The sequence below is a fragment of the Lepisosteus oculatus genome, chromosome 15 (genome assembly GCF_040954835.1).
Source record: "Lepisosteus oculatus isolate fLepOcu1 chromosome 15, fLepOcu1.hap2, whole genome shotgun sequence".
Classification (NCBI taxonomy): Eukaryota; Metazoa; Chordata; class Actinopteri; order Semionotiformes; family Lepisosteidae; genus Lepisosteus; species Lepisosteus oculatus.
Window position 1 is genome coordinate 29,418,515 of NC_090710.1, and position 13,700 is coordinate 29,432,214.

General features: G+C 36.5%; 1 protein-coding gene across 4 annotated transcripts in view; it reads left to right on the forward strand.

Moving 5' to 3' along the window:
- The window catches only part of LOC102694899 (cilia- and flagella-associated protein 47-like), a 208,134-nt gene that overhangs the window by 160,821 nt on the left and 33,613 nt on the right, over positions 1-13,700 (forward strand). The window contains exons 57-60 of one of the 4 annotated variants that reach the window (XM_069178726.1): positions 3,383-3,481; positions 9,733-9,892; positions 12,581-12,678; positions 13,323-13,469. In XM_069178726.1, coding sequence (XP_069034827.1) covers positions 3,383-3,481; positions 9,733-9,892; positions 12,581-12,678; positions 13,323-13,469 — 504 coding nt within the window. Of the gene's footprint in view, positions 1-3,382; positions 3,482-4,078; positions 4,560-9,008; positions 9,102-9,732; positions 9,893-12,580; positions 12,679-13,322; positions 13,470-13,700 lie in introns of those variants that run through there. The other 3 variants (XR_011181613.1, XM_069178727.1, XR_011181614.1) reach the window with 3 other exon arrangements.

Below are 13,700 nucleotides of genomic sequence, written 5' to 3' on the forward strand. Positions count from 1 at the left end.
AACACCACCACAAACTATATAACACAAGCTTTACAACAACATATTTTGTATGTAGATACAACCAAATAATGCAATGCAGTTTCTTTTTCTGGAGCACATTTATCTGGAGTATCAGTTCTGAGAAGCTCCAAAGTCAGTAATTTAGCAGTTCTCCAACAAAATGCAATGGCAAGAACAAATATTCACCAAAATACATAAAGCCTGTTGACCCTACCTTGATAAACAGTGAATATTCTGTTCACAAGTCTTTCCATGTGAATACACAGCAGTCTCAAAATAGCTGACCAAACAGCCATCATATCTTCAAACCTGATCTAGTAGTTAGAAATAGCTGTCATTCAGCGAATTCTGCTCATTCAGAGACTTAGGTTCTTAGGTGTCCTTTCTATTTGCCTTGATATTTTTTGCTTTTTTTAATTTGTGCCCATCAATCGAGTGAAGCTCACAATCCTTCTTGTTAATTTTGTCATAACTACAGTACATATCAGAAGTGTGCAAAAACACACTTTTCTATTGCCTATACACCATAAATATCTTTTCAATCACTGCCCGTAAGAAAATGCAAGACATCCAGGTCCATGTCTTAATATTTGTTCAATCACTCTGATTTTTTTTCCAATGTAGTAGACAGTAGTAGTAGTAGAAGCCCTGGAAAGAGAAATGTATATCACATAGTAGGGGTGCTACAACTTCAGAATTGGACTTTTTAAAGAAAGATAATAATGTTTGTTTCTTGTTTTTTCCTTTTTATTTTCTTTTGTAATGTGTAGTCTGTGCAAGACGTAAAAAAACTGAAGGTTCGGACTTCATGTCCAAGGGTTCTCTTGAATTCAAGACCATAACCAGGCTTGTACTATGTATGCTTTCCAAGGTAATTCAAGATTATTAAAGGGCTCGTCCCTTCCAGGAGGACACTGGCCTTGGTTTCCCTTTAGGGGTGGGGTCTAATAAAGCTGATCCTTAGCCTCTTAGGCACAGCTGTGCTTAGCAGCATCGATCACTACAATGTTTTCATACTGAGATGTCTGACAATGATACCTGGTGTGGCTCCTCACACAGGACCATTGATAAATGTGAGCAGTCTGAGCCCAAGCTGCCTGTGCCATTGGCCATGCCATGTGCTTGAAATGATTGTGAGGAGGGCGGAGCCTGGTGGCGAGGATGGCAGCTCTTCCTACATGGTGTTTCACCTGCACGGTCAGATCGGGCACAGCAGTTGGATTCCCCTGGGGCACCACGCCCGCTTGTATCTGAGGAATGTGAGGCTCGACACAGCGACAGAAACAAGAAGGAACTTTTACTGGGGAAACTCTGCTACTTGCTCTTCAGTGTTCTAGTGCTCATGAGCCCGTAATCTTATACCATTCCTTCCAATAGAAATGTCAATTACTGTCTGCACGACAACCCTGTGATCAATATCAGCCAGCATTTTTGAGTGGGTTTTCCCTTTTACTGAGGGTCAGCACACATTCAGGTTCGGTTTTGACCTACTGCATTACTGAACACTGTTATATTGATGCACCAGATCTTTAATAGTAGGGCTTCTAAAAGTATACAGAAAAGCAATTTGAGAAAAAAATGCACTGTACAACTGTGAATTCAGTGTTGTATGCTCTGTGTGATTTTTTTCTTTTCAAGAATTGCTTTTGTCAACGCAGTTCTTTGTGTCTGTGCCACACTCAACCCTGAGTAATCTGATTTATTGGAGTAGAAAAAGAATGGAATTGGTGGTCTTGTGTCAAGGCCTTTTAAATGATTAAAAGCATATTTTAAGCCAATTAAACTGCAACATTCATAGGCATCAAATTATAATGTTTATCAATGACTCTTCATTGGTTTTCCCAAGGGAAAACGTTAAAAAAACACTTAATGATCAAACAGACAGATGATAGGACCAGCTATAACTACAATAAGATTAAAAATTCTGTAGATTGTATAATACCAATTCTCTAAATAATAGCTCTTAACCCTTCCTGTGCTCAGATCTGTCAACCAATTCCTTTGCTCATTCTTCTCTCTACAGCAAGGGTCTCCAATCTTGGAGCTGATATATCTGCAGGTTTTCAAGGTCTCTTTAAAGCAGTGACAACTGAAGAGCCTGGGGACACTTAATTAAATTGAGCCAATTAAACCAGTCACCAGAGGAAATGAAAAACCTACAGACACATTGGCCATCAATCCCTCTCCCCCACTGCCTTCATCTTACCCTAAACCCCACCTTGTCCTTATTACACCACCTTCCATTCAATTCATCCATCACACACTCCTGTCATCATTTTCTAAACAGCAGCTCTAGAATCTGTCCTTTCCCAACAACTTAACTCCACTAAGCTCCTGGTCCCCAGGCTGCTGTCACTTCCTACTTGCTGGTCTCTTATGAATCTGGCCTTTCTGACTACTTAAAAACTCTGCAGTCCACGTCTTTCTGTTTTGATTATTCCACGTGATCTTTCTCCTGCATGCTTTTCATCAGCCACTTATTATTACTGTGTTGAAGACTTTCTTTTTCCCTATATCACTCCCCTAATCCCTCATTTCTCCTTATATCCCCTTTTGTTCTCTCCTCTCTTCTTCTTCTGGTCATATAACTGTTCTTTCTTTTTTCTTCCCTGTGTCTTGTGAGGCTCATTTTCATCCCTTGCAACCATTTGGTTGCTCTGCTGCTCTTCCAGTCCACCCTGGAGACCCTGTCTAGACTGTGCCTTCAGGTTGCACGATGTATCGTTGGAATTTATCATTTAACATTTTAAGTTCTGGGTTTTATATTGCATTCTTATTGCTTCAGTTTCTGCAAGCCATACTTGTAGAGTCTCACAAAACTTGAGTTCAGGTGTGAATAAATGTGATCCTTGTGTTTTCTAGAATTATTAATTAAATATGACTTTGCTCTGTGCAATATTTTTAACCTTGCTATTTAACATTTATATTTCATAAGCAAAACTTAGATTTGAGGAGATTGAGCTGCAGTTTACAAGGTGAAAGTCTGAAGATGAGACATCACGAGAGCTTTCCTCTCTTGTTCATATATAAGTATGATTTCTTTAAAAGAAATTCAAAGTATTTATTTAAACAGTATAGGATCTAAAAATATAGAATACATTATTGAGCATGATGTGTGCATGACTTTAATTAAAAAAACATTTTTGTCATACTGTATATTGTACTGTATATACTATATAGTGTATTCCATTTCTAAAACAGTCTTCACATGCTGAGGTTGAAAGGGGCAATAAATAAAATAAAAATGTGGCTTTGAAAGAACATTAATTTTCTAATCAACTTTAACCGTAAGATTTTAAAACCTCAGGTGACTTTTTCTTTTATGTTTCGTTGCTGCTGACAATGGCATTAAATGATTTATTGATTTTTATTCTTGCATCAGATCAGGAGGAAACCCTGCACCACTCAATCCCTTCTGTTCCTAGACAGACCGGTGGCGATGAAGTCCATGCCTTCTCTCTCCCACTCAGACAAACACAAGGTACAACAGTCAAGTAACAAGCTTCTTCCTCCTGTTCAAAACGAAAGCACTATCAATGACTCTTTCCTTTATTTTATATCTTTTACAATTCCAGTCATATGAGTGAAGTACAGTATGTGAAAAAACATCTACAGCAACCAGAAAAGTCATCTGGATCAATGTTATGGAGAATGGTGATCTCTTCAGTAGTTTCAGTAGTTTCAAATTTATCTATTTCTATTTCTATGACATATTTCTATGACTAATTCTTTTTTTGGGGGGGTTAGGTAGGGGCTGGTTAAATCACAGGTCTTTAAATATGATTGTAGACAGTATATGATTTATTCTGATATATTAATTATGTTTAAAAAAATGTGATTTTTTAAAGAGATGTTGAAAGTGCCAACATGCCATTTACTGCATGTTGCTATTTTACTATTATTTCCTGAATGAAAATAACAGTAAAACACAGACATGAGTAAATCTGCTGATCTGCTGTGTAAGTTAAAAAAAAGGAAAAACAAAGAACTGCTGAGAGTAAAATCTAATAAAGGAAGATAAGATATATTGAGAATGACATGTAAGAACAAAGACCTCTCCTGGTTTTGTTACCTGCAGACTGTATGTCACCATCTTTAGATGACATAACACTCAGAGCTTCAGCTGGAAGTCGCAGCCTGCTTGGAATCTCACGAACCCTTTGTTATCACGCTACCTTGATCCTCACTCCCAATTTTCATGACAAGCCTCTCTTATCCTCTTCAATCACGTCTTTGAGCCTGTCAGCCCCGCTGTCTTCAGCAGACAGCGCACCAGCAGATCCGAATTGGAACAGACTGCACAAGCACAGAGCGCTTCTGTGACTCTCATTCCTGGTCATCTATCATCCTCAGTAGAACACAACCTGTTCGTTCCACCCTACAATAAGTCTCAAATTCTAATAATCAGAAAGTCACAGCCTGGGTAAGCTTACTCTTGAATGAGCCACTAAGATACATTTTTAAATTAATAGCACAAATTGAAATTACAGTCAATTACAGTTTACATTCCTTTTGGTATCCGCGACATAGAACATATTGTACGTACAGAGGCACAAGGAAAAAACATTACTGTACATCGCATAATTTCATGATAATTTTTTAACATGAAAATTACAATATCATTATGATAGTACTTTATCACATCATTATGTGATAAAAATAATTCCATTGAATGAATAACGTATTACATTATGCACTCACGGCACCTAAAACCTAGAGTACCAAATGCTCAACTGGACCTTTTACTTTTGTGTTTGTGATGTCCAATGCTGCAGAAGAAAGCCATAATGCAATCTTGCCATTTATAACTCATGTGAACAATATCATACTGTATAAGGACCCTCAGACGTACTCCTTAACAAGAAAGACTGTACTGAAGTTATTCACTAGATGTGGCACTTTCATACACCCAAAAACTATTTTGAGTGTATGAACATTATGATTTTCAAAAATAATAATTTTGTGATAATGTACTATCAGGTAATTCTGGGATAATTCTCTATTATTTATTTATATCTACATATTTTAGTTCTTAATACAACAAGTTATTCAAAGTTGTTTTTAACTATTGAAAATTAACATAAAATTCTGAATTCATTATTGTTAATAATTACAATATTAAAAAATCTGTAAGTAATCAAATTGTTAAATGTTGAAAAAGCACTGACTCTGAGTCTGAAAGCTGGTCTTGTTCACGAATATTAATTATGACTTAATGTGGAATATGCTCATCTTTCCTCTGTATACAATTCATTTTGTCTCCTACAGTTTTTTCTCTTCCCCTCCTTCAATTTATATCTTCCAAATGCATAAAAATATTTGTTCTTTGAAAATCCCTTAGTTTTCCTAACCATTGTATTTTTACTGTACATAAGCATCTTTTAAATGTATCAGTAAAAACCTTAAATTTCCACGCTCTATAGTGTAGGATCTAAGCTAACAAATTCATAAGGAGGAATGAGTTCTGTAGAGTGAATTTCCACCCATTTTCTAACTGCTTCTTCCAATTCAAGGTCACAGGGAGACGTACTGTAGCCTATCCCAGCAAACAACTGGCGCAGGGCAGAGTTCACCTTAGACAGGGCACCAGTCCATCACCGGGCACACACGGACACTGCCACGCACAAACCCACACCAGGGCCAGTTTTCCCAGAAGCCAATGAACCTACCAGCATTCTCCTCTGGACTGTGAGAGGAAACTGGTGTGGCCGGTGAAGACCCATGCACATGGAGAGAACATCCAAGCACCACACAGACAGCACTCCAGGTCCATAACTGAACCCAGGGCCTGAGCACTGTGAGGCAGCAATGTTTACCACTGCACACCATGCCTCCCACAGTGAAATGCGTTACATTGAAATATATTTCTCAGTGAATAATAACTGTTTAAGGTCCTATACATAATGAAGAAGAAATCACTAGCAGTCTAAATGCATGCTTGAAAAGACTAATAACATTACCATTTACAATTAATTCTAAAATGTAATTTTATTCAAACACAAATTCTGCAGAATTCTCCATTTAAATGTGAAAACCCTGTTATAAATAATAGAAAAAGAGATGCTGACCTAATATGTCCTTGGCTTCTTTGTATTTACATAAGCTGTTTTCTGATAAGTACTTCACAATAGATTTGAAAGCAGGCTGTACTTTAGGAAAATAAATGCCTTTGCACTATAGTGTGGAGAAGGTACTTTACATTTACAGCTAGATTAAAAAAATAAAGCAGTAAATCACTTGAATGGAATTTATGTTTTCTATCTGTAGAAAATTAAAATTGAGTTACTGGATTTGTACTTATACAAAGCAAGAAAGCAAGTTTTGTTGTCTAGGAAATACAGTATTAAAAGTCTCAGAAGAATTTTAATCTGAAGATGTCCATTCACTCTCTTTGGCAGCAACATATTCCTAAAAAGATGCTGCACACCTCAAAAAAGCATAATTTAAAAAACTACTCCCAAACAGTGTTGAACTCCCAAATAAAAACTGTTACACATATTTACTCATGTAATATATTTATAAAGTTGTATTTGTAAACTAAATGCTTGTTGATATCATGTAAAACATTAAAGAAAGATTGGTGAAGAAAGGTTGTTAGTGGTGAACAGTGAGGAAAGCACATACCAATAGATGCATTTGAAATGTGCATTAATTTTCTTACTCTCATTAAGCCTTTTATATCAAAGTTTCAAAAGTAACATTAAAAATCATTTTTCCTTCTTAAGGTTTTTAGCTGATTATAAATGATAAAATGTACAACTGTTTTATTAAATGTTAAGTTTGACAATGTTATACATTTTTTAATTACTTTAACAATATTTTTGCATTGAAGACATCTCCACGCTTTTGTGGTTTGGAGTACTCTAGCTTTAATCCGATACAAACAGGGGCGAAATGGGTGGCGAGCAATGCTGCCTTGGGCTCAATTCCTGGGGTGACGTTTGTAGGTTCTCCCCATGTTCCCTTGGGTTTTCCATGGTGCTCTGGTTTCCTCCCACAGTCCAAAGACAAACCGGCAGTTTAATTGGCATCAGTGAAACCTGGCCCTGGTGCAAGTATGTCTGTGTGCCCGATGGATAAGATCAGATAAGATCACTTTATTGGCCAGATACAATTTCTTGCATTAGAAATTTTTCTATTCGCAGACCCCAGCTTGCTCTCCATGAGACACACAGACAGGGAGAGAAGCTGGGGGTCAGAGCGCAGGGTCAGCCATTTATACGGCGCCCCTGGAGCAGTTGGGGTGAAGGGCCTTGCTCAGGGGCCCAACAAAGTAGGATTCCTCTGCCGGCTGTGGGATTTGAACCAGCAACCTTCTAGCCACAGGCGCAGATCCTGAGCCTCAGAGCCACCACTCCTGTCCAGGGTGTATCCCACTGGGATAGGCTCTGTCTCCCCTGTGACCCTGCATTGGATGAAGCAGTTAGTAAGTGGATGGATGACAATATAAGCACCAGCTCCAGAATATATTGTTGTACAGTATAGATCTGTTTAGTAGACGGTGGGAAACGGAAGACCACTCTGTTGGGTGAAACATTGATGTCCTTGTGGGAGAACAGGAATGCTTTGAGGATCAAAATGAAAAGCCACTTTAGCAATAGTGCAACATGTGATGTCTACTAAATATTTTCCTGAAGTGTCGCATAAAATTACTGTGACATCAATAAGGTAACACCAAGAAAATATTGACCTAAAAGCTTCGTCTTTACATATTTTTTTTTGTCCTCAAAGACCCCCTATTATTTTCTTCTGATGTACAGTATATCCCTGTAGCCTCCCTATTGTAACAAATGTTACAGGATTGTGAGGATCTGGTATAAAGTACTCAAAAGGGACTAATTCAGTAATTTAATTAAAACACGATCACAGGTGTCAGCCAGTCATCTCCAAATTTACTTAAATTTTTCACTGTATCACCCTAGCAGTGTTCAGAGCCTTCACACATTGTTACTGTGGGTCATAAATTCACAGTTTCAGTCTTAATTTATTTAAATTGGAATGTAACTGTCCACAGTTTAACACAGCATGCCTCTCATTACACATAGAAAATGTGATTAACAGTTTCCAGGTGCCAAATCTATTTACTCATCTTTTAATAAAAATGATTGCCACAGTGCCACATCATTTTAATATGGAGCCTCACTGGATAAATTGCATCATGGGTGTTTCACACAAAAATGAAATTGTTATCCAAGATGTATTGTGAAATAGACATGAGAATTGCATGCTGTCCTCCCCAACAAACTGTTTAAAACCAGGCTTTTTTCACAGTTTTAATATAAACAGCAGAAAAAAGAACTCAGGGATGTGCAATAGTCACAGAACTAAAATTTTATATGATTTGCATTAAATTCAAGAATCTGTTCTCTCTTATTTCACCTTTCTATTCTATGTTTGATAAATCTCTGATGAAGCTTAGGATATCCGGTGATATTTTGTGCCTTGAGCTGTTTGAGATTAAATTAATTCTCAATTTTTGTCATTTGATATATTTTCACGTATTTTTTTATAATCATTAAAAAAAAACGTTTTACACCTCGGTAAGATTCATTGGTGTTCAACGGAAATTTACTAAAGCTTTATTCATTAAAACTCATACTAGAAAGGTACGCAAAACTGGGAGACCAATGCAGATTGACACGGTTGGTCAATCCCTGCATTTATTGCTAAATGTCTGTCCTGTCAGTCTCCATAATGCAGATTTTTCTAAGTATTCTTTTAAGCCGCAGAGTAAGTGCTTGATTAAAATTGAGGAGATGAATAAACAGGACTGGAGCGCATCACTGTATGACAGAACTGTATTCACTGTTCGTTAATTAATGCCCCTTCGAAATATGCAGAAAAAAAACTGTATTGCCAGAGATAAGCAGAGTGTCATTCAACAGGCACCGGGGCTCCTAATAAAAATAAAAATAGATCCGTCAAATGCAATAAACCTTCTATTTGACACACATCAAAATTTCAATTACTTGCCATCAGAACTCCTTATACTGTTTTCTCTCTCTCAGCCAGGATTCCAGTTAGTGGTAGAAGCAGGAGAATAGATTAACCTGATGAGACATAGTGCATTGGTACTGTATATTCCAATCTCTTCAGTGCAGGTAAAAAGAGCAAAAAGAAAAAAAGAAAAACAAGATTAGATTCATAAGGTTTTCATTAAAAAAAATGTAGGCCAAAATGTGCATTCATTTTTCTCATTGAATAAAAATATCTTTGTATTTATTTCTCTAATGTTGCTATAGTAAAACCAATTAATGTTTTTCCTTTGTTTAAGTGTTTTTTTATTTTATATAATCCCCACTTTTCTTTTTTTCATTTAGTTATCAATTTTTTTTTCAGCATGTGTGCTTGTGTCCCTCTGTGTTTGCAATGAAAATTGCTTATTACTGTACTGTTTCCATGCCTGAGCTGCAGCAGCATTTATAGTTAGCTGTTCAGTTCATGTTCTGTACCTATCAATAATGTACCAATATTGCAGAATCGCTCAGATCTCAAAATAGCATTTGCCCGAGTGAAAATGGGAGGTGAGTGTTTGGTGTGACTTTAGTTAAGAAATACATTTCGCAAAACACAATAGGACTGGAAGACGAAACACAACATGGCTGGTGTTCGTTGCTCAGTTGTAGTTTTACAAACAACATTCCCCAGTAAAATAACTAAAATTGCAACTTGTTTCCATGGCTGTGTACTTGTTTCAGATTAAACATTTTCCTTTACTGTCCATGATTTCAGGTATCTTGCTGACCCCGAAGGCAAAGCTGGACATCCCAGTGATATTTGCACCAGACTCCATGAAGCTGTGTAAAGCCTGGGTTATAGTTCACATGGTGAAGCAAAATGGCCGAAGCTGGAAATACAATCCACATGATCACCTGGCTGCGGATTTAAGAAGGTAATTCTAAGAAATTCTTAGTGTTTAATGGGACATCAGTATCAAGGTAATACAACTACAGTAAAAAGCAATAAAATGAGTCTGTTTGCAGACTGTTGTAGAAATTTGGGGACTATTTTCTTATACTTCTTATTTTCTTCTGCCATATAGTTGATGTATATCTCTGTAGCCAATCTATTTAAAAAAAGTTGCAGGATAGTCAGGCTCCTGTATAGAGTATTCAAAAGGGTTTAATCCAGTCATGTTATGAACACACATGATCAGTCATCATCTCTAAATTTCAGAGCCTTCATACTGTACTGTACATTGTTACTGTGGGTCATTAATTATTAATACAATTTTTCAGTTGTTGGGTTGTGTTAAAATTTCAGAAAACATTTCGGATGATCAAAAATTACTTTATATTGAGATTTTCTTTCGAAAAGGGGAACTTATGCATTGAATTATGATCAAAAGAGGTATCTGAAAACACATAGATAAAACAATTATTTGATTATCGAAATATTAGTCATTTAATTTCAAACACGGAAACTATTAGGTTTAACACAAAGTGTAGTCTTGTTCATGAAAGTTAGTATAGGTGAAACTTGATTAAATATTAAACACATCATGTTCATTTGGAAACTATAACATATAATATATAAATGTAAATAAAATGCATTTGACTTGATACATTGATACAGTATAATTTATATTACAAGTAGGTAGCTGCATCAGCATGCTGCAAAGGAACAAGTTAAAGGTTTATTCCATGCTGAAAGAGAAGAAAGAAAACACAACGTTTTGGCTGCAGAGCGTTACGTTTATCTACATCACTGTTGTTTTGAAAATCAAAACCTTGAAGATAAATACCATCATGTGAATGAAATAACATGAATGTGTAATATGAACAGGCCCAAATATGACATAATAAGACACAATATGACACAGTAACTGAACCAACAGCAACCATGCCATTGAAATCACCATATTTTCTGTGCTATTATTTATAGATGCAACTTCAATTTTACAAGTATTTTTCCATGACCATTGTATGACAGAATTGTTCGACTTCATAATGTAGCCATAAAAGTGAAAGAATAAAGTGATAGTTTTCAGAAAGTGAAAGAACATCCTTTGACTAGTAAGAGATTAAATTTACTGGACTTATACTATAAGACAAAAATATCAAAGCTTTATGCTCCAGTGCAGACTTTTATCTACTTTGTGTCTCTGAAGGTACTGTATCTGAAATCTTGAATCCCACATTTATGTTTAAACTAAAAGCATATTAATTTAATTTTTGTTTCAATGAACATGTTAATTTAAGTTGTGAACGTCAGTTCCCACTACTGTTTCTGTCTCCAGCTCGGCTGGCCTTTTCATACTTTTATAATTACGTTCAGCAAATTAAGAGCTTCTTCTTAGGATCAAAAAGCTTTGAAAATCCCCTTGACAATGGTTACAGTGTTGACTTATGAAGCAAATACAATCCATACAGTTTTTTCAGTGGTATAAAACAGTTAGTAAGATGCAAGAGTCACTAACTGAAAGTTCTTCAGGCATATAAAATCATTGAAATATCAAGTGATTCACGAGGCAGCAAACATTAAGTGTTAATGAGTCAAACTATACATATGTATTTTGTTGGGACCATTTCAGAAAGTAGAGATGAATCTCAGTAATACAGATGTATTAATGCATGGTAAAGAAAGGGTAACTGATTTCCAGTCTAATTACTGGTCTAATTCCAGACTAGGGTTTATCTGGTTTCCTTGGAATCAAGTGGAAGAGATTCTTCCTCATCCACTCCTCTATGCGATGTCAGTCCATCACAGGGATTACTTCCAGTAATGCTGGTCCCTTTTACAAAAGTGGGTGGACAGGAGCAACTGGGGTAAACTAACTCCCTCAATCTACAAGAGCAGGTCTGCAGTGGGCCTACACAATACCCCACCCCTGCAAATAAAGAGTTAGTTTACCCCAGTTGCTCCAGATAGATTAATTGATAGATTTTTGTTCTGCCAGGTTTGTGGGGTGACAGCCTGATCACACAGACTCATAACCTCCCTTATAATAAACCAAGCATGACAAATCTGGACAGAGGAGTCTAGAGGCACACATTTGTACACTAGTGATCTAGGATTGACAGAAATCGGGACATGTCTTCTTACCTGACCTTTGCTTTTGAGCAAACGTGACAAAAGTAGAAAAATTGTATTGACTGTCTTTGCTTTATTGTATGTATATGCCATTATATATAATTACCCCTGGAAATCCCCGCCATTGGCTCCTATAAGTTAAATTATAAAGCATATCAAGAGTTTTTAAGGTTATTTTTTTTATCACACGTACTACAGTATATACAGTATAGTATAGTGTACTGTACAGTATATAGTCTTTTTAAATAGAAGATCAGGAGGAGGACAAGATCACCCATGTCCGCTTTACTGTGCCTCAATATCTTGCTGCTGCTTGCTGCTTGCACCCACTTTTTGCTTCTCTCTCACACACTCCCCCACCATCTTCATGCTTACTGCAGCTCCCTGGCTCATTCCTCCTTCCCTGAGTCTGGCAAGTTTAACCAAATTAACTTTCAATATGCTTCCTCTGTATGTGTCATGGATTAGCATTTAGAAGACCTACTGATACTGATAATATACTGTATACTGTCTCTATATATCTGTATTTATTGTTTTCAATTCCTAGTGTCTGCACAGTAGCCGATGATGGAAATCTTCAGAGCATTCGATGGGTGTATCCCATTAACGGTATCCCAGAGGCAGCCTTCTCAAGTTCGTCCCCAGGTATAGTTACAAAAATTCATTTTTACAATCCTCATTCCCAATTGCTAAAATTAAGTATGAATTTCAAGTTTCGTTTTTTACTTCTGCACTTTTGTATCAATGTATAATTCTGAAATGAATGTAGACAAGTGTTACAAGTGCTTGGAATCTTAACTATCATAAGTAATATCTGTAACTGTGATTAATGATCAATTAATTTTGGTTTCCATACTGTATGTGGAATATATTTCCATTTAAGTACATTTACAGTGTTAAACTTAACCGTTTTTTTGTGTTAACTGGCATATAGTTTCTTAAAAATATGACCACTAAAAGCAGTAAAAAGGGAGGTGTCACTGAGCAACTGGACCCTCATGATTTTGTAAAGAGTGTTGTTTCTCACCTCTTCTCATAGCCTTAAGAACATCGCCAGTTCCTAAACATGTAAGGAGATCCATACTTCACGTTTGTAAACAATTTTTATTAGAATTAAAAACATAGATAAATCACACATTTAAATGGTTTTTTGTGCCCTTAATGCATTTTCTAATACAGATCGGGTCAAAAGCATTACATTAGAGAGGCACATGGGTGTGCAAGCTGTGTATTTTGTGTTATTTAATCAATAAATGTGCACTCAGCCTTCACACCGGATGTCTTCCCAGCTGTAATTAGGTGTCAGGCCAGAAGCAGAATAGAAGACAGGGTCGAGGTGCTGTTGACTGGATGTGTCCCTGGGTTGTCATCTTTAGCTGTAACAAGAGATCAGACAGAGGGCAGTGGACTGCGGAGCGAAGTGCATGTCACTGAAGGTAAATCATTTCAAATCAGCTTTTTTTTTTTCTTTTTGTAGGGGTCTGTGGGGGACAGCTCTCAAACGCCTTAGAAACAGCATTTTCCATCTGTGTTCCTAGTACAACTCCACTGTTTTAGAAATCATCGCCCATACACATAAAATATCCTTACTCTCTTTTTTTGATCTTTTATACATTCTGTCTAAAAAAGAAGTTTTTGATTAAGCAATTTATTAGTTGAAATAAGGT